This window comes from Bufo bufo, chromosome 10, assembly GCF_905171765.1.
Source record: "Bufo bufo chromosome 10, aBufBuf1.1, whole genome shotgun sequence".
NCBI lineage: Eukaryota > Metazoa > Chordata > Amphibia > Anura > Bufonidae > Bufo > Bufo bufo.
The window spans coordinates 35,804,137-35,822,584 of NC_053398.1; the positions used below are offsets into that span (position 1 = coordinate 35,804,137).

Sequence of the window (18,448 nt, forward strand, 5' to 3'; positions counted from 1 at the left end):
CCGTACCCAGGGAGGAGACACTGTTGACACAATTATCACCACCCTATAGAGATATTATAAGCCATTACCCCACTCTGGCATTCCTAATCTGGGACGTGCTTTATAACACCTTGGGAGGACCCTGTGATAGTACCCTGCGCACGCTGCAATTGGCGTCACGACAAATACAGAACATTAAACAACCCGTACCTGGCCACTGCACAAGATGTGACCGTGCATGGTGGATGGCTCGCTCCAGATACATTTGCAGTCTGCTTTTTGTCTCCTGTGCACGGCAGAGTTCTGCCTGCTTTTCCTCCCTATCTGTTGCTCCGTCTCTCCCTCTAAACTCCCCTCCTCTTCCTCTCTTGTGGGCACCCACGTGATGTCCATCGACACGTCATCATCGTCACCTTCACCACCACTGACATTAGAGATCTCGGAGTAGGCAGCAACAGTGGGGACCACCCTTTTTGGGCTGATCAGGGTGCTGTCGTCAGACCGCTGGGTGGCGGCCGTTGCTACCTCTTCCTCATTCGATGCCAAGAATGTCTGCGCATCGGTAAGGTCTGGGAATTAATGGGAAAATAATTCCTCTGACTCGAGTGGAGGGGCTATGGCGGTGGTGGTGTCTTTGGGGGTGCACACACCAGAGAGTGAGGAGGGTGCAGATACAGAGGATGAGGAGGGTGCAGAAGCAGAAGGCTGAGTGAGCCACTCAACCAACTCTGGTGTGCGTCCTTTGGCGTAATCGCACGCACCTTCTCCAACTTCCCACTTAGGCTCCGGCCTGGTGCACCTGCCCGATCCCTACCACCCCTGAATGGCCTGCCTCTTCCTCTGCCTGTCATTTTTAAAATGACCCTCTGCCAAAGTCCCTATAGAAGAGCAGTATTTGTGGAAGCAGGTATATAGAACCCCTTAATCCGTTTTTTGGGGGGGCAACTAGTATATCACACCAGTTGTAATTAGTTGTTCCAATGGCATTTGTATGTCTGTATAGCTGCGGTATCTCAGCAGAACCGCACACAAATGCTGCACAATACAAATGCACTATATGGAAATGATATTCTAGGTACCGTATATCACACCCCTGCCTGAATCAGATTTTTGGGGGGGCAACTGGTATATCACATTAGTTGCAATTAGTTGTTCCAATATTGTTTGTCCCTCTGTATAGCTGCGGTATCTCAGCAGAACCACACACAAATGCTGCACAATACAAATGCACTATATAAAAATTATATTATAGGTGTTTCACACCCCTGCCTCAATCAGATTTTTTGGGGGGCAACTGGTATATCACATTAGTTGAAATTAGCTGTTCCAATAGCGTTTGTCCCTCTGTATAGCTGCAGTATCAAAGAAGAACCGCACACAACTGCTGCACAATACAAATGCACTATAATAAACTTTCTATGTTAGAAAGTATATTATAAGTATATCGCACCCCTCAGTATGTCACACCTATCGATAGCACACCTATACCAGTCCTTAAAAGGACTTTTATGGCCCTCTTAGCTAGCGTTTGGTGTATCTATACTCTCTAACAGTCTGTCCCTACTCCACACAGCAACCTCTCCCTACACTGGCAAAAAACTGAATGTAAAATGGCGGCCAGATCGGGTTTATTTATAGGATAGGGGGTGTGTTCATGTGCTGAAATGTCTTAATTGGCTGTCCTGTTCCACCTGATGGATGTGTGATGGGTCAAAGTTCTGCACAATGCAAAGAATATGGCGCCGGCGGATATCGCCATATGTTCGCCTGTTAAGCGAACAGTGAACGAGCAAATTTCGCCGCGAAACGAACGCCAGGCGAACTGCAAGGCCATCTCTACTGGGTTGGTTTCCAGCCAGGTAAGGTCAAATACAGGACCGGAGTTTAAGTGCCGGTCCGGGTTTTGGCAGCACCTGGCTGTCCTTAAATAGGCAGCTGGGCTCAGCAGCTGAGTCTCTGTGTTGGGATCTGAGGTTTTGTGCCGGACTGGAGGTCTGAGACCCATGTGCAGGGGGAACAGGCCCCCTAAAGCCTGCTGTGGACTACTGGAGGCAGAACTGCCAACAAGGTGACTTGCGCAATATGAACTTTCCATTGTGTGTGAATTAACACCAAAGACTGCAAAGTGAAATGTTGTTCTGTGCAAACTGAACTTTCCATTTGTGTGTGAATGAACACCAAAGACTGCAAAGTGACATGTTGTTTTGTGCAACTGCCGCAAGTGTGAATAAACACTGAAGGGCTAAGAACTTGTATTTTGCCTCTGTACTGCGTCCTCTTACCCTATCTACCAGAGCGAAACCCCACAATTGGTGGAGGATGCGTGCAAGCGCAGTGAAGCTGGCGTGAAGGCCGAAATATTTTAGGTTTTTTTCTGGGCACGGTTGTATGTCTCACATCAAACCAGTGAGATTACAACCGTGTCCCTCGACAAAATGGAAGCTGTCGTGAAAGCCCTCGTGGAGGCTGACTTGCAGCAGCGGGAGGCTAATAAGCAGCAGCAAGAAACAAACCAGCTGCTGTTACAACATGTGATAGCTTTACAGGCGGCAGGAGCATCCCAGAGCATCCACGATGCCCGGAAAGTGGTCCGTGCGGCGATCCCCAAGATGACCCCCTCGGATGACGTCGAAACCTATCTGGCGGTGTTCGAAAAGGTGGCCGTGAGGGAGGAGCTACCCCGAGATCAATGGGCTGAGATCGTCGCTCCGTTCCTTGCATCTGGACCCCAGCAGGTGTATTTCGACTTGCCGGACGATCAAGCGTCCGATTACCCGACAGTAAAGGGTGAGATTCTGGCAAGACTGGGGTTGAATGTGTTAGTCCGGGCCCAGCGGGTGGGAGTTTAACCCAGCTGAACCCGCGCGACCTCAGTATTATGATCTATTACACCTGTTGCAAAAATGGCTGCAGCCTGACATGCTGAGTTCCACTGCTATGCTGGACCGTCTGTTAGCTGATATGTTCTGGAGGGCTTTGCCATACCCTCTCCAGCACTGGATCGGCCAGGTCTCTCCTGGTAATGCCCTTGAGATGGTGGACCTGGTGGAACACTATGAGGCTACTAGGAATCTACAAGGGGGTTCTTTTGGGAGGGGGGCAGTCAAACCCCGGAAATCTCCACCCCAGACCCGGTGACTTGTGCCAACAAAACCCACCCGAGATGTACCCCCTACGGACCCGGGTCGTGCCAGGAGCCAGGCCACGTTAAGGGCTGACTGTCCCCGTCGGGGTGGGCCCATGGACACTAACTATGGCTACCGCCATTCATTCAATGCCAGGAAACTTGTGCCAGGTGGAAGTGGAAAAGACTGCAAAGTGACGTGTTGTTTTGTACAACTGCCGCAAGTGTGAATAAACACTGAAGTTTGAGTTAAGAACTTGTATTTTGCCTCTGTAATGCGTCCGCTTACCCTATCTACCAGAGCGAATCCCCACACATGTGACATCATGAGTATTATCTATTTGTTGTGACATCATATGTGCATTATCCTTTATGAAAAGACACACAACTAATAATTTTGATGTTCTGAACAGTTTTGCTATGGGGCCCCATAGTGGTTGCACCCCACAGCTATAAAAGTACAGCATGACTGTTTACAGGGTCTATATGAAGTGACACGGGGTTGCCCTTGTAATCAGCAGGGAGTGTAGTTCTTAATCTTTTACCATGAATTCTCACCTGTTATTGAAGTTTCTACACGAGAAGCTGTCTTCTCTAATGTAACTGCCGGAGAAGTGAAGGAGCTTTGAGGAGTAGAGCAACAGAAAGCACTGCATGGAGGATTCAAGCACAGGTCTATTACAATGGAAGGATTTGGGTTATGCAACCAATCTGTAGAAGCAGAGACACGTAGATGTTAGTCGTATAATACGGATGGAATAGCGGCATGTAAAACCATATTTGAGACCAAAGGGTTCACCTGTGCCCTCTGTGGTCTGTAGTGGAGGAGTTGTGGAGCTCCTCAACTGTGTGGTATCAAAGTTCTGACTTGACCTAAAGAAGAAAAAACGTGGGAGAGAAATGTAAGCCGGGTGAATGGCACCTGATGGCAGAAAATATGATGGTTGGCAAAGGCTTGCAAGCGAGAGACGTACCGTGTGCAAAGAGAAAAAGGAAGAGTGAGACGAATCTGCCTGAAGAAAGTCAGAGTGCAGGCACCAGATGAAGAGAGAGAACTGCCAGCAACAGAGAGCAAGCAAAGGAGACAGTAGACATAAGAAGTCAATGCTAGACAAGATCCAACAGCTCAGCCTCAAGGTGCTCAGTCACAAAACTAGCAGCTACAGGCCTTTTTTCTATCAACTTTTTATTTTTATGGCGGGAGCTTTCTGGACCTACATGTCCACAGGGCTCCATTCGTCAGACAGAGGCCAGAGAGCGTCTTTTTGGTTTCCATCTGGCTGGTATACTGCAAAGAAAAGGTATGGACTAGCCTGTACTAAGCTATTCCATATTGCGGAGTACAGTAAAAAATATGTATAAATTAAGGGTCCATTCAGACATCCGTAAGTGTTTTGCGGTCCTCAAATTGCGGATCTGCAAAATACGGATACCAGCCGTGTGCATTCCGCATTTTGCGAACCTATGATAGAAGTTACTATTCTTGTACGTGGACAAGAATAGAACATGCTCTATCTTTTTTGCGGGGCCGCGGAACGAAACTACGGATGCGGACAGCTCGCGGTGTACTGTCTGCATCTTTTGAAATGAATGGGTCCATACCCGTTCCGCAAAACTGCGGAACGGATGCAGAGCCAAAATTACGGATGTGTGAATGGATCCTAAACATATACTTAAATGTATACGTTAAATGGAGACAAAAAACATAATATGAACAGGGCCTTAAAGGGGTTGTATCACTTCCGTAAATGGCATTTATTATGTAGAGAAAGTTAATGCAAGGCACTTACTAATGTATTGTTATTGTCCATATTGCTTCCTTTGCTGGCTTGATTCATTTTTCCAATACATTATACACTTGCTCGTTTTCAGAGGTTATGACCACCCTGCAATCCAGCAGTGGTGGACATGCTTGCACACTATAGGAAAAGGGGCCGGCCTCTCTGGTGGCAGGGACCGTGGGAGCTCACAGGCATGCATGCACAGCCGCTTCCGTCCCAGATACCTCATACCTGCTCTGCAGCGGTGGTCATAATCCCTGGAAACGAGCAGTGTATAATGTGATGGAAAAATGAATCCAGCCAGCAAAGGAGGCAATATGGAGAATCACAATACATTAGTAAACTGCCTTGTATTATGTCACAGCCAGTTCTGTGAGAAGGTCTGGCAGACGTTCTTCTCTACCTCTTGCATGAGGTTCTTTGTTTTGGTTTCACTTTGTCATCTCCTTTCCTTCTCCCAGCTGTCACCTATTTACACTAATTGTCTCCCTTTATATTCCCTCCCATACTGCCTCACTTTGCGGTTTATACTTCTTCCTGGATGAGTTGTTCACTGTTGGAGGCTGCTACTGCTGATTCCTCAGGTAAGTCCTTTTCCTTTATTTGTGTTTCCTTGGTGGCTTGATTCTAGGTGACCCTGACTCCGTCCGTATTAAGTGCAGGGAGCCGGTGGTCGTGTCCCCTCACTATTATAGGGTTTTCAGGTGTCACATAGTATAAGGTACGTGGGCATGCAATCGTTTACCATAAAGACCTTTGCATGGGCATAGCAGTCAGGGAGAGCTCTAAGGGTTTTATAGGGCTCACCCATATGCTCCTTAGTTTGTGATCAAGCCAGTCGGATGTTTATTTATAAGTTCCAGCTTTCTGCAACACCATCCGTGACATATTAACTTTCTCTACATGATAAATGCCATTTGCTGAAATGAGACAACCCCTTTAAGGGTTGATGAATTGGGGGCTTGGGTGCTGTAGATCAAAATGTTCCTAACTGAGCTCATTCTAAGGGAGACATGAACATTGTATTTACCCATCCATGTCTAGTAGATCATCTTCACTGCGCAAATTCAACACGTAAAGAGTCGTCATGGAGATAACACTGCAATGGATGAAAGAGTTGATTAATGAATTACAATTCACTAAGCGATTATTGATGCCAATAATTTTAGCACTGAGTGTAATTTTTAGCATTGTGTACTGAGATTTCCTTTTTGTCCCCACTCAGGGTCTCACAACACGATGAAACCTGGGCACTAAACCTCAACATTGCAATGTACTCAAGTGCACGGTATACAAACAGCGGTTATCATTAATCATGAAATGTTCTAAAGTAGTGATAATGGAGGTAAAGTAGATATTTTTAACCATATAGTGTCCGCAGAGTGCACTTTTCCTCTTCGGTGTTCTCATACTAGTTTGGCTGCAGACTCACTTTCCATGGTGGAAGAAAAAGGGAGCTCCCACCCAGCAGTAGTGCCTTGACAGGGCAAACTGAAGTCTGAGTGGCTGAACTACACAAGATTTCATCTAATTTTTTATATTACTGTGTTCTTGTCACATTAGTATGATACATTTTCTATAACGTTACACTGGTAAGTTTTCTGTACAACATACCTGAAAGCCATGATAATTACTAGAGCAATGATGGTTGCTTGAAGGAAACGTTGACTGACACAGCTCTGGTCAGATGGAGATGGAGTCGTCTTCAAAAACAAATATAATTAGATTCTTATGATATAACTCAAGATCAACACCAAAGGAAACTTAACAAGATGATACACTAATGGATATAACATCTGTAGCTGGAGCTTTACCCCTGCCAAGGGCCTACACCAATAGGTGCAAAAGGGTTCTATTCGACCATGGTGGAGGATCCCCCTCCATGGGCAGGCGTTTGGGTGACACAACCCCTTTATCATTTCAGGCCCCTGTCATCTTCTCTATGTAGTAGTTCACACCGTACCTCATCTCTAATAGGCTTTTAATGGAGGAGGCCGAGAACCTCACCTGATGGACTCCTTCACCACTAAGTCTGCAACCCTGGTAGTTATACCCCTCATCAGTTGTACAGTGTCCTAAACTTTATAGTGAAAATCTTTTATTACGGGATCTTCAAAAGGAAAACATTTGGACATTTTACGATGTTATGATATATTTTTGCACTTTACAGCAATATTTGAAAAGACTGTATGCAACTTTTGGTATCCTTTTGCAGGGGTTATCCCATGATTTAATCTATAGTATACGTCAAGCTCTCTCTAACCAAGCTAGAACCACCTTCAGAGATCTCCCCATTCATTGCTCCAGTTTTATTTCAAATCTCTCTCTATCCGAGCTCAGGGTGTGTGTCCATTCTCAGGAGGCATGTCCCTTCTGCAGCAGCTCTCAACCTGTAAATGTCACAGCCTCTAATAGTAAATGTGGCTGGTAGTAGTTGAAGGATGGACCTGACCTTGTACGGCCACCTCAGTGAGGTGGACAGAGAAATAAGGAACAAGCAAGTGGTGCTATACAGATAGATTTTATTGACTAACTCTGTGGCTATACTAAATGGCATTTGTGGGACAACCCCTTCAATATTTTATAGTTGTATCATATTAACATTTCCCCTGTAGCCTGGATTTTCTGACCTAAGTTGCCTTTCTTTTTTTCCCAAGAAAATATTGAAGAGCCCCCTTCACAGTGTTTTACCCAGTGATCTCCATAGACCTTAAAGAGCATCTGTCAGCAGATTTGTACCTATGACACTGGCTGACCTGTTACATGTGCACTTGGCAGCTGAAGACATCTGTGTTGGTCCCATGTTCCTATGTGCCCGCATTGCTGAGAAAAATGATGTTTTAATATATGCAAATGAACCTCTAGGAGCAACGGGGGCGTTACCATTACACCTAGAGGCTCTGCTCTCTGCTCATAGAAGCTCATTTGCATATATATTAAAACATCATTTTTCTCAGCAATGCGGGCACATATGAACATGGGACCAACACAGATGTCTTCAGCTGCCAAGTGCACATGTAACAGGTCAGCCAGTGTCATAGGGACAAATCTGCTGACAGATGTCCTTTAATAAAGCCTAAAGCTTTGTCTGCTTGGATTTCATGTATTTGTGTAAATGCTTTTGAAAATGTACATCTACTTCTTGAATAATTAATTGCCAAAAAACACATATATATGTTGTATATGCACCTACCTTGCCAATGACTTTGGAAGGACGTTGCTTATAAGGGATACTCCCTGCACGACTGAATTGACTTCCAGTCTGACTAAAGGGTTAAAATGGAAAATATTTGCAAATTAAATAAATAATAGTGTGTCATTTATAGAAACTGGCAAGGAAATCCTTAAAGAATACTGGGGGAAAAAAATCTAAGAAATCTTAACCTGTTGCTGCTTTTCATGCTGTCGAGCCTCCTGAATTTGGCCAGCTTCCGACTCCACCTTTCCAGTTCATCGATCCGAGTCTCTAAGTTGTCTGTCAGCTTGCAGAGCTCTTTCACCGCCCCGACATTCTCCATAAATATCCTTTCCTGTTATTTGAAAAAAAAATTAAGAATGTCTTTTTACTTAAGGAGACATTAAAGGGGTATTCCCATCTGAGACAATGGGGGCATATCGCTTTATCGAGAATGGAGCGGGGAAAGTGGTGGCTGGAGGACCTTTTATCAAGATTTAGCCCCCAAAGTACCACCAAGCTGTTATCCGTTATAGTAATAGGTTTAGGCCTCATGCACACGTCTGTCTCCGTTTTGTGGACCACAGATTTGCTGGCCGTGTGCATGCCACTATCTTTTTTCAAACTTCTGTAAAAATGTCCTATCCTCGTCTGCAAAATGGACAAGGATAGGACATGTTGTATCTTTTTTGTGGGGCCGCGGAACGGACATACAGATGTGGACAGCGCATGGCGTGCTGTCCGCGTCTTTTGCAGCCCCATTGCAATGAATGGGTCCACATCCAAGCCGTAAAAAATGCAGATCGGATGCGGACTGAAAATACGGTCGTGTGCATGAGGCCTTACAGTGATGATTTTCTATCTTCTGGCTGTATCTGCATAAGGAAGATGAAAAACTTTGATGCACGTAGATGCCAATAAAGAGCCATGGGGAGGAGCTGAGACCATCACTAGTACAAAGTTGACAAGGAAACCCAAAAATAGACTGATATCGGAGCTGCTATCCAAATGGAGTCCAGATACTTTTATACACTGACAATAAGTGGATTAACCCTGCCCTCAAAGTATCTTGATTCTATTGGGATAGCACCTCGGATATCAGTCTATTTTTGTGTTCTCCTCGTCGATTTTGTACTCTGGACCTCCTCTCTGGCTGGACTACAAGGTAGCAGCTTCCCACCCATAGTTTTTCCGGCCTTTTGGAATGTTGTTTAGTAATAACTGAGTGTCTCAAAAGTTAAAATATAACTTTTATTTAGGTAAATTTCTAAAATTAATTGGGTAAGGTAATAACTAAAAACGCAAGATGGGATTGAATAGCCAGGTCTCCTTCTTTTGCTTCAGGCGGGGGTCAATATAACTGACGGCTCTCATAAATCATTCCAGCCTATAGCTGCTTTCCCTATCAGTCCCTAGTCTCAGGTTAGGGAAACCTAGCATGGCTGTATGTCGGAGCACTCGCCCTGAAAAGAGCGACCCCCAGCCTCAGGATACCTCGGGCCTGGTCTAAATCACAATCCTCACTTTCTCTTTGCTAAAGTATTTCTTGCTGGATTGCTTCTGCTAGATTGCTTCTACACGTTTCGCCTATCATATAGGACTCCTCAGGAAGCGATGTGTCTAGTCCCAGCATAATGGAATGTTGTGCCCTTACCACAACTAGATAAGGTGAGTGCTACCATCTCATAGGTTTTCACCCATTATATGAGGTATTGCTCTATGCGTGCTTTTTGGGTATTTTCCACTAGACACTAATTGAAGACATCATTAGCACCAAGTCAGGACCTGTTTTTATCACTGAACACTACTGTTTGCCATTGATGGCTGAGTTCTCAAGAGGGCTGGAGAGCACCTACTGCCATCAAGCCGTGTCATGGTGTCATGGTGTTGGGTGCCATTAGCTACCATGGACGTTCCTGTCTGGTATTTGTGAAGGGAACATTGATCATGCTTTGGTATGTCCAGGACATTGTAGAACCAATGCCTATTTTTATTCAGTTAGGAAATGTGGTGTTCCAACAAGATAACACTCGCCCACCTACTGCCCACACTAAACAATGTGCTCTTCAGGGTATCCAGCAGCTCCCCTGATCAGCTTGATCTCCATATCTCTGCTCTTTTAAGAATATCTGGGACTGGATGGAACGATAGATCTCCCAAGCACAGCAGCCAACAACCACCTTGGCTGAACTATGGGTCCAAGTTGAAAGAGCTTGCAATGACCACAGGAGGACATCCAGCATCTGTATGACCATCACTATGCCAGAGTGGGAGCCTGTATCACAACAAGGGGAGATGCCACCCAGTATTAATGTGACCCTGCCTCATCATGTACCCTGCTGCAGAACCCAAATAAAAGGTCTATCACCTTGGTTGTGTGATCATTGACCAAGCACCACTAACAGTTTATACCTTGTCAGTCACAGCTCAACCACATTACGTTTTCCAGCGTTCTTTTGTAGTTTTGAATATATCCAGTAACATAAATTCTGAAGAACTCAAATATTTTGCTCTTTCCTAAATTTAAGACCATACCTTATTTACAACTAAGAAATTCTCTATAGTTTCTCCGTTGGAGCACACCACATCCCCAGTCTCTTTTACTGCTTCGGGAAGAATCTCCTGAACTTCCTGAGCAATGACTCCTACAAGAAAAATAATATTAAGCCAAAATAACATTCATGGCATTCAACTGAGAATGAGATAACACAGGGAGACTGTTTAATTTATTAAATACTTTCTTCATTCATTCATTCATAGTTCCACATATGTCTATTTAACATACCTGTTTCTGCGGTGTCGTCCAGGCCTACCGTGCTGGCAAACTCAGGCTTGTAATGATACTGAACAAGGCGCATCTGAGAGATCCGTTTCAACTGCTCGGTGGTGTCAACCTGAGATAAGAGACACATTATATCAGAGGAATTATACCAGAGTGGTGAAAAAGTCTATGCATTTAGTGGTCTAAAAACCTTACATCTAAATACGCAAGTAGGATTCTTTCATAGCAATGCATCTGTTAGACTGGGAGAAAATCTTTGACTTTGCGTACATAAGTGAGATATCTGCCAATCCCAACGCTGGCAGTAGATAAGGGGCTTCAACTACACCCATTTCAATCAGAATTATTTAGAGTATGTCCACAGGAGACAAATATGCTGCGCATGTGCTGCTGCGGGTTTGTGAACGTCATATCCTGCAGCGTTTTACAGTACCAGCATAACGGATGAGATTTTAAGAAACATCATCCACATACTGCAAAAAAGAATCTATGGTATTTCACTTTATCACGTGGATTTCCATTGCAGATTGCACTCTTTGCAAGGCAGAGGGTGAAATACACGGCAAGTTTGCAGACAATTCTGCAATAAATCCAAAATCCATGTGGCTGTACCCTAAGGCTCAAGTAGACTATATGACCAAAAGTATGTGGACAACTGACAACCCATAACATAGGCATTTATATTGAGTTGGGCCCCTTTTGTGGATATAAGAGGCTCCATCTTCTGGAAAGGCTTTCCACAAAACTGTGTCCATTCAGCTAAAAGAGCATTTGTGATGTCAGACAATGATGCTGGATGAGAAGGTCTGGCTCGGGAAGATGTCACTCATGTGTGCAGGCCACTCAAGCTGCTGCACATGAAACTTGTTTTAAGCTTGTGAGCAGCTACTTGTCTGTGGGAAAACATTTCATAAGGTTTCAACACGCATTTCTTGTGCTGGTGTCACTTCCAGAAGCAGTTTACAAATGTATTTGCCACCCTCTAGAATGGTTGCCATACCTTTATGTTGCACAATATGTTATGCAACATGCACATTGTATGTTTGCGACTGGGGATAATTGGGACTCTGTAAAAGGTAGTGGTTTAATGGTTACAAGGACCCATGAAGGCACAGAGCAATTCCCATACTAAGTGACTGTGCAGCTGTATTTTCATGTAACATACACATTTCATATATTTCTGCTGACTAAGGAGTTAATAGGCTGTATCAACATCCACCACTAGATGGGGCTGTTGTCACCCTGTGTATATAGATAGGAGGGGTTAGAACACATCAGTCAGTGAAGTGGATAGACAGAGTCTAGACATTGATGAGTGAGAGAACCTCCACACAAACCGAGCACCCCTCAACCAGTACGCTGTGCCGCCTGACTTCATTACACAGTATTGACAGTAAAGCCAGTCCTAGCTTAGGTACCAGCCAGGGAAAGGCAAAATAAAAAGAACTTGATATACTTGAAAAGCATTCCAGTGTTATGGAAAGGTGCGAGTGGAAGCCCTGCGGAGATAATTAGTCTGAAAGGACTTTATAGGCTCTGTAGAAACATTGTTTAAAACTGTAAAGGCTTCTGGCCCTGGAAAAGCTTACAAAAGGCAGAATCCAGATATGCCCACCATATTGCAAAGCATAGTTTAACATTGAGGTCTGCCATGTCGTTGAATCGTACAAGGAAAAGTGTTGCACCCTATTTCTGGATTCCTATGCTTAACAGGGTTTCAAAGCTGAACCCAGACATATCGACATTTCCAGCCAGGCAGCCAGATCCGGTGTTGTACTGGGCTCTCCATGGGTAAAGCTAGGGTGAGGCTTCCGCATAGCAGTGAGCCTGTGACGTCACCGACACTAGTGGGCAGGCTTTAGCGCTGCCCTAGCCTGTAAAACGGCTAGGGTAGTGCTAAATCTTGCTCATTAGTGCCGGTAACGTCACCGGCAACACTGCTAGGCGGAAGCCTCCACCTAGCAGAGAATGTAAACTAACAGACCTTGCCCTGCATAGTACAGCGCAGGGGGCAAGGGAGTGCATGCAAGGGAGAGATGCTCATATCAGAGGACCTGCCTGGGTAAAAATGGGGATATGTCCGGGTTTAGCTCTGAACCCAAACAACCCCTTTACGTGTGAGACTCAGAAGTGCAGTGTAAGGAATATTTGCTTTAAAGAAACCTCTTGACCTATTAACTACTACCTGAATTTCAGTCTTTAGTAAAAAATTGTTCTACTGCAAAGTTGCCTCATCATTGCCTCCTCTGCTTCAGGGGATCCTGTTATGAACATCACACAATTCTTCACCATCGAGGGCAGCCAAACCATCATCAGGCAGGAGACGCCAAGACCAGGGTGTGCCCAGAAGGGAACAAAGGTGTCCCCTTCCCATCACTGCATGGCCCAGGAGAGCATTAGAGTGAGTACTGACTACAATCACAATACTAACTACTATCACTCCTGTCCTCGCTTCTGCTCTCCTCTCCTAGGATTGATGCAACTGCTGCAAGTTGAGTATGGGAAAAGCAGGCTGCTTCAGGGACTCATAGAGGCAAGGTAGGACAGGCTGAGAGCCTACAGTCACTTTAGTGCATGCAAACGAGACCTCTGGAGGAGATCAAGATCCACAACCCTGGTTTAATGATCACTTCAGAAGGTTGTGCCATTGTTCAATAAAAATACAAGTTCATTTGCAATGTCGTTGTCATTATAGGGAGCCCCTCTTACAAATGCAGCAGAATGTCCTCAGCTCTAAGTTCCACTATTCCTTAACGACTCACCTCCTCAATGTCCTCCTTGGCTCTGATGTCAGAAGGATGCAAAAGTGAGCCCATGATCTTGACATTCCCATGAACCACCAAAGCTTCATCTGGCCGCTCTGTGTTGATGCCAATACGTCCATGGTGGAAAACAGTGTCTGGAAGTTGACCACGTTGCCAAAGCACTTCACTGTCGCTCTCAAACTGGCCAGGATTTGAGGCCTGTGAAGAAAGGGAAGCAGAAACCTAACATTGTAAAATTGCCCATCCTATCATCTGAAGAGGACTGGGCATTTATCAGAACCACTCAATAGATTATATCTTCTTAGGCATGGGCTTCAGATTGTGACAGATGCTGGATTATAATTTACCGTAATACTATTTAAGTCTATCACTTGCTTTCAGATTACTAGACACCAGATTAAAGGAATTTTATAGTTTCTTATTCCAGTATACTTACCCGGACAATGATGCGTTCAGATCCCTGCGCTGCAACAAGGTATGTCTGATTCTGTGCCTGAACTTGGAGCGCCACCACTAGGAGAAAATACCTGCAAAAAGCACAAAAATGGAGCAAATGAATGTGATGAGGTGGGTGGTCAAGTCAAGGAACAGGTCGGAGACAATATAATGGCAGGAGGTGATATGCAGGGGTTAACGGATGGCCCTGTATAAAATTGTCTTTTTTCTACTTTCATAGAGAGGCATACAGAAATGTTTTTGCTGTACATCTGACGGACAAAAAAGTGGCAAGCTCCTTCAGATGCTGTATTATAATAGTGTACTCTGCTGAAAACATTTCTTCTATGTAAGAATATCTCCCTAAGGCCTCATGCACACAACAGTATTTTTTTGCGGTCCGCAAAAAGCTGTTCCGTGATCCCTTTTCCGTTTTTGTTTCCTTGTGTCTTCCTTGATTTTTGGAGGACCACCAGACATGAAAAGTGAAAAAAAAAAATTGAAGTCAAGTTTTCCTTGCAAATGATAGGAAAAAAGCGGACGCAGATGACAATCTTGTGTGCCTCCGTGTTTTTTCACGGACCCATTGACTTGAATGGGTCCGCGAACCGTTGTCCGTGGAAAAAATAGGACAGGTCATATTTTTTTGATGGACTGGAAACACGGATTACGGACGCGGATTTCAAACGGTGCATTATCCGAGTTTTCAACGGACCCATTGAAAGTCAATGGGTCCGCAGAAAATCACGGAAAACGGAACAACGGACACGGAACACAACAACAGTCGTGTGCATGAGGCCTAATACAGCGCAGTATGGAAACACCATAAACTGGAACACAGTGTGCTTATGGTAGAGAAACCACCGGGAGTCCATGTACCGCCATATATGCTGTGTGCAAATGTTATTGCTATATTTATTCAGAGGTTTGATATTTAACCCATGTCCACACAGCTTCCACGATACAGCAGTACGAAATGATTAAATGCTCACAAAGTTCTCTATGGACTTTACCCATATAGATGGATGGATGCATCTGAAACATCCCCTTCAAACATTGTTTGCATTGCACTATATATGCTGTTCGGCTCGAGCATCGCTATGCTCGGCACATAGGAGTGCTCAGCCGAATACTGCGGGTGCTCGAGTATAATTTAATACAATGAAGGTCAACGGGAGACACGAGCATCAAACCAGGCACCCCCTGCTCTGAAGAAGAGAGGGTGTCTGGTTCACAAAAAAAGGTTAGAAATTGATGGAAACCCCATCAAAATGGTTTGGAACCAGCATTAAGAGGATGGCTGGATTTGTCTTGGACTCCTATTATCTGCAACATACAATAGACAATCACACAAAGGCTATATGCCAAAAGCCAGGTATATGCAAGCCATCAATCTATCCAGGAGACAGATACAGTCAGCATACCTTACAATGGCAGCCTTGTGCACTATGAGACATTCCAAACCAGCTCTCATCTGACTGAGAACCAGTAAGCCTTAAAGTTACTTCAGATCTGTTTGATGGCTTGGGTGGACCTGCACACCTAGATCAATATCATTAGGGAGACAAAACGTTTTCTGATTGTCCTAACATAATATTCAATCACCTTTCTATACAGTTTTGTCATGTAAAAACTCATTTGCAAAAACATGGGCATATGGGAAAGACATGCAAATGAGCAGAATCTGCCTTGTTTTTCAGCTGAAAAACCATTTGCATGGAAAATTTGCGATCTACACTACTCATGAACAGCGCCATCTATTGGTTTCACTAATAGTCTTGTCATAAGACTTTTTCTATTTTATATATATATATATATATATATATATATATATATATAATGTCGCTGTTCGATTACAACACTTCCCTGGGCTGCCCGGCATTACTACTCCTGAGCCCTTCTTCTGTCTGTATATGCAATAGCCATGTCATCTGATGCCTTTTTTTACAGGTCCTCCAAGTAGTGTGCATTTCCTCTTATGCATTTGTTATTGTTCATATGATAACCTGGTTCACCAGCAGGTGGCAGCAAACTTGGCAGTGCTAGGTAGCAAAGTCTGGAATCCTTTTTCCAGCTCTCTGACTCTCCTCTAAGGAGAGAGAACTAGCTAGTTAGAACCAGTTAGTTAGTTCCTGTACTCCATGCTGTAAGGAGAAAAGCAAGCGCTCGTCCCTGTGGGACTGAGCTATCCCTAAAAGCCAAGCTAAGTAAGCTTCAAGCCAGAAAGAAGTTCCTAGGATTACAGTAAAGAGACTACAAAGAGTAAGAAGTTGTAGCATAAAGCAAGCTAAAGGAAAGGATTTATATTTTATATTTCTGACATAGCAGAGCTGAGACAGTACAGATTCAGCAGAGAGAAATTTGTTGCAGAAGTTGTTGCCTGCCATTTTCATGCTAAAATTTGCTGAGAATCAGGACCAAGCCTGGAAACTGTTTACCGTTTATTCAAGTTAAGCTGCATTTAAACTTCATACCAAGTCTGGACTTAATCTCTTCACCAACCCAGTTAATCACCCCTTTTTCTGCTAAGGACGACCACGCCTGGGGTTCCAGGATATCCAGGTAGGAGCACTGTGACAAGTGCAAAAGCCACACCTAAGGACACTATAGGCAACCCTTATACCACTATGGCATTCCTACACCTGGGTTCCACCATCACCTTCTACATAGGGGGACTTAGTCTCCCATTGCTGAAATGCAACTGGCGTCACGAAAAACGCTTTCACTTTAAGGGACCTCTGGTAGTACCCCGTCCGCTGCAGATACCATACAGAACCTGTATGTCTCCATGCCCAACCGTATCTCATCCTGTATCAAAGCTAGAGGCCGTATCTCAACCTGTATCAAAGCTAGAGGCCGTATCTCAACCTGTATCAAAGCTAGAGGCTGTATCTTATCTTGTATCCAAACTAGAGACCGTATCTCATCTTGTATCCAAGCTAGAGAGACCATATCTCATCTTGTATCCAGGCTAAAGCCCATATCTCATCTTGTTTTAAGGCTAGAGGCGTCCAACAGGGTCATAGAGCTTCCTTTCAACTTAATCTCTTACATATATCATTATTACACTTACGCATAGAAAGCTTCATTCCAATTCCAACAACTTCTTCTTTTTTTCTTACTATATATATATATATATATATATATATATATATATAGATAGATAGATAGATATAGATATAGTGACACAGTGAACAGTATGGTCTGGGAGGATAGATATTTTCCTCCCCATGTGTGCTGCTGTGCTTGACCCCGGACTGGATTTTAAGTGCCGGCCCAGGTTTTGACAACACCTAGCTGTCCTTAAAAGACAGCTGGGCTCAGCAGCAAAGGGTCTCTGTTTTGGCATCTGAGGCATGGTGCCGTGCTAAAGGGCTGAGTGCCGCACGCTGGGAAACAGGCCCTCTAAAGCCTGCTGTGGACCGCTGGGGATAAAACTGCCAACAAGCTGATATTTTTGTTCTGTGGACTTTGCATTGTGTGAACTAACACCAAGACTGTACAGAGTTATTTTACTTTTGCCTTATGTGTGAATAAACACTGAAGTTTTGCTTTACAAACTTGTTTTCACTTCTGTACTGCATCTGCTTACCCTGCCTACCAGAGCAAATCCCCACAATTGGTGGAGGATGCGTGCACACGCAGTGAGGCTGGCGTTAACGACGAAATATTTTCGTTTTCGCGTACGGCTGGATGTCCTGGATTAAACCAGCTAAATTCAAACCTGTGTCATGTGACAAAATGGAGGCTGTAATGAAAGCTCTCGTGGAGGCTAACCAACACCAGCAAGAAACAAACCAGCTGCTGTTACAACACGTGATGGCTTTACAGACGGCAGGAGCGTCCCAGAGAGTCCATGATGTCCGGAAAGTGGTCCGTGCGGCGATCCCCAAGATAACACCATCAGATGACGTCGAAACTTATCTGGCCATGTATGAGAAGGTGGCCACAAGGGAGAATCTACCCCGAGATCAGTGGGCTGAGGTCGTCCCTCCGTTCCTGACATCCGATTCCCAGCGGGTGTATTTGGGCTTGCCGGATGATCAAGCGGCCGACTACCAGAAAGTCAAGGGTAAGATTCTGGCAAGACTGGTGGTGAATGTGTTGGTCCGGGCCCAGCGGGTGCATCAGTGGGGGTTCAACTTGCTTCACCTCTTGCAAAAGTGGCTACAGCCTGATGTGGTGAGCCCCACTGCTATGCTGGACCGTCTGTTAGCTGATATGTTCTGGAGGACTTTACCACCCCCTCTCCAGCACTGGATCCGCCAGGTGTCTCCTGGCAATGGCCTTGAGATGGTGGACCTGGTGGAACGCTATGAGGCTACCAGGAATCTAAAGGGGGGTTCTTTCGGGAGAGGGCCAGTCATACCCCAGAAATCTCCACCCTAGGCCCGGAGGTTTGAGCCT

The 18,448-nt window shown here is 44.8% G+C and overlaps 1 protein-coding gene across 2 annotated transcripts in view; it reads right to left on the bottom strand.

Moving 5' to 3' along the window:
* MYRF (myelin regulatory factor) overlaps positions 1–18,448 on the bottom strand; it is a 162,696-nt gene that overhangs the window by 16,655 nt on the left and 127,593 nt on the right. For both annotated transcript variants that reach the window (XM_040409392.1, XM_040409391.1), the window contains exons 11-20: positions 14,043–14,133; positions 13,604–13,804; positions 10,845–10,953; positions 10,595–10,704; positions 8,269–8,414; positions 8,078–8,150; positions 6,499–6,587; positions 5,915–5,983; positions 3,903–3,976; positions 3,662–3,814 (exon numbers count right to left, since the gene is read on the bottom strand). In XM_040409392.1, coding sequence (XP_040265326.1) covers positions 3,662–3,814; positions 3,903–3,976; positions 5,915–5,983; positions 6,499–6,587; positions 8,078–8,150; positions 8,269–8,414; positions 10,595–10,704; positions 10,845–10,953; positions 13,604–13,804; positions 14,043–14,133 — 1,115 coding nt within the window. The remainder of the gene's footprint in view (positions 1–3,661; positions 3,815–3,902; positions 3,977–5,914; positions 5,984–6,498; positions 6,588–8,077; positions 8,151–8,268; positions 8,415–10,594; positions 10,705–10,844; positions 10,954–13,603; positions 13,805–14,042; positions 14,134–18,448) is intronic.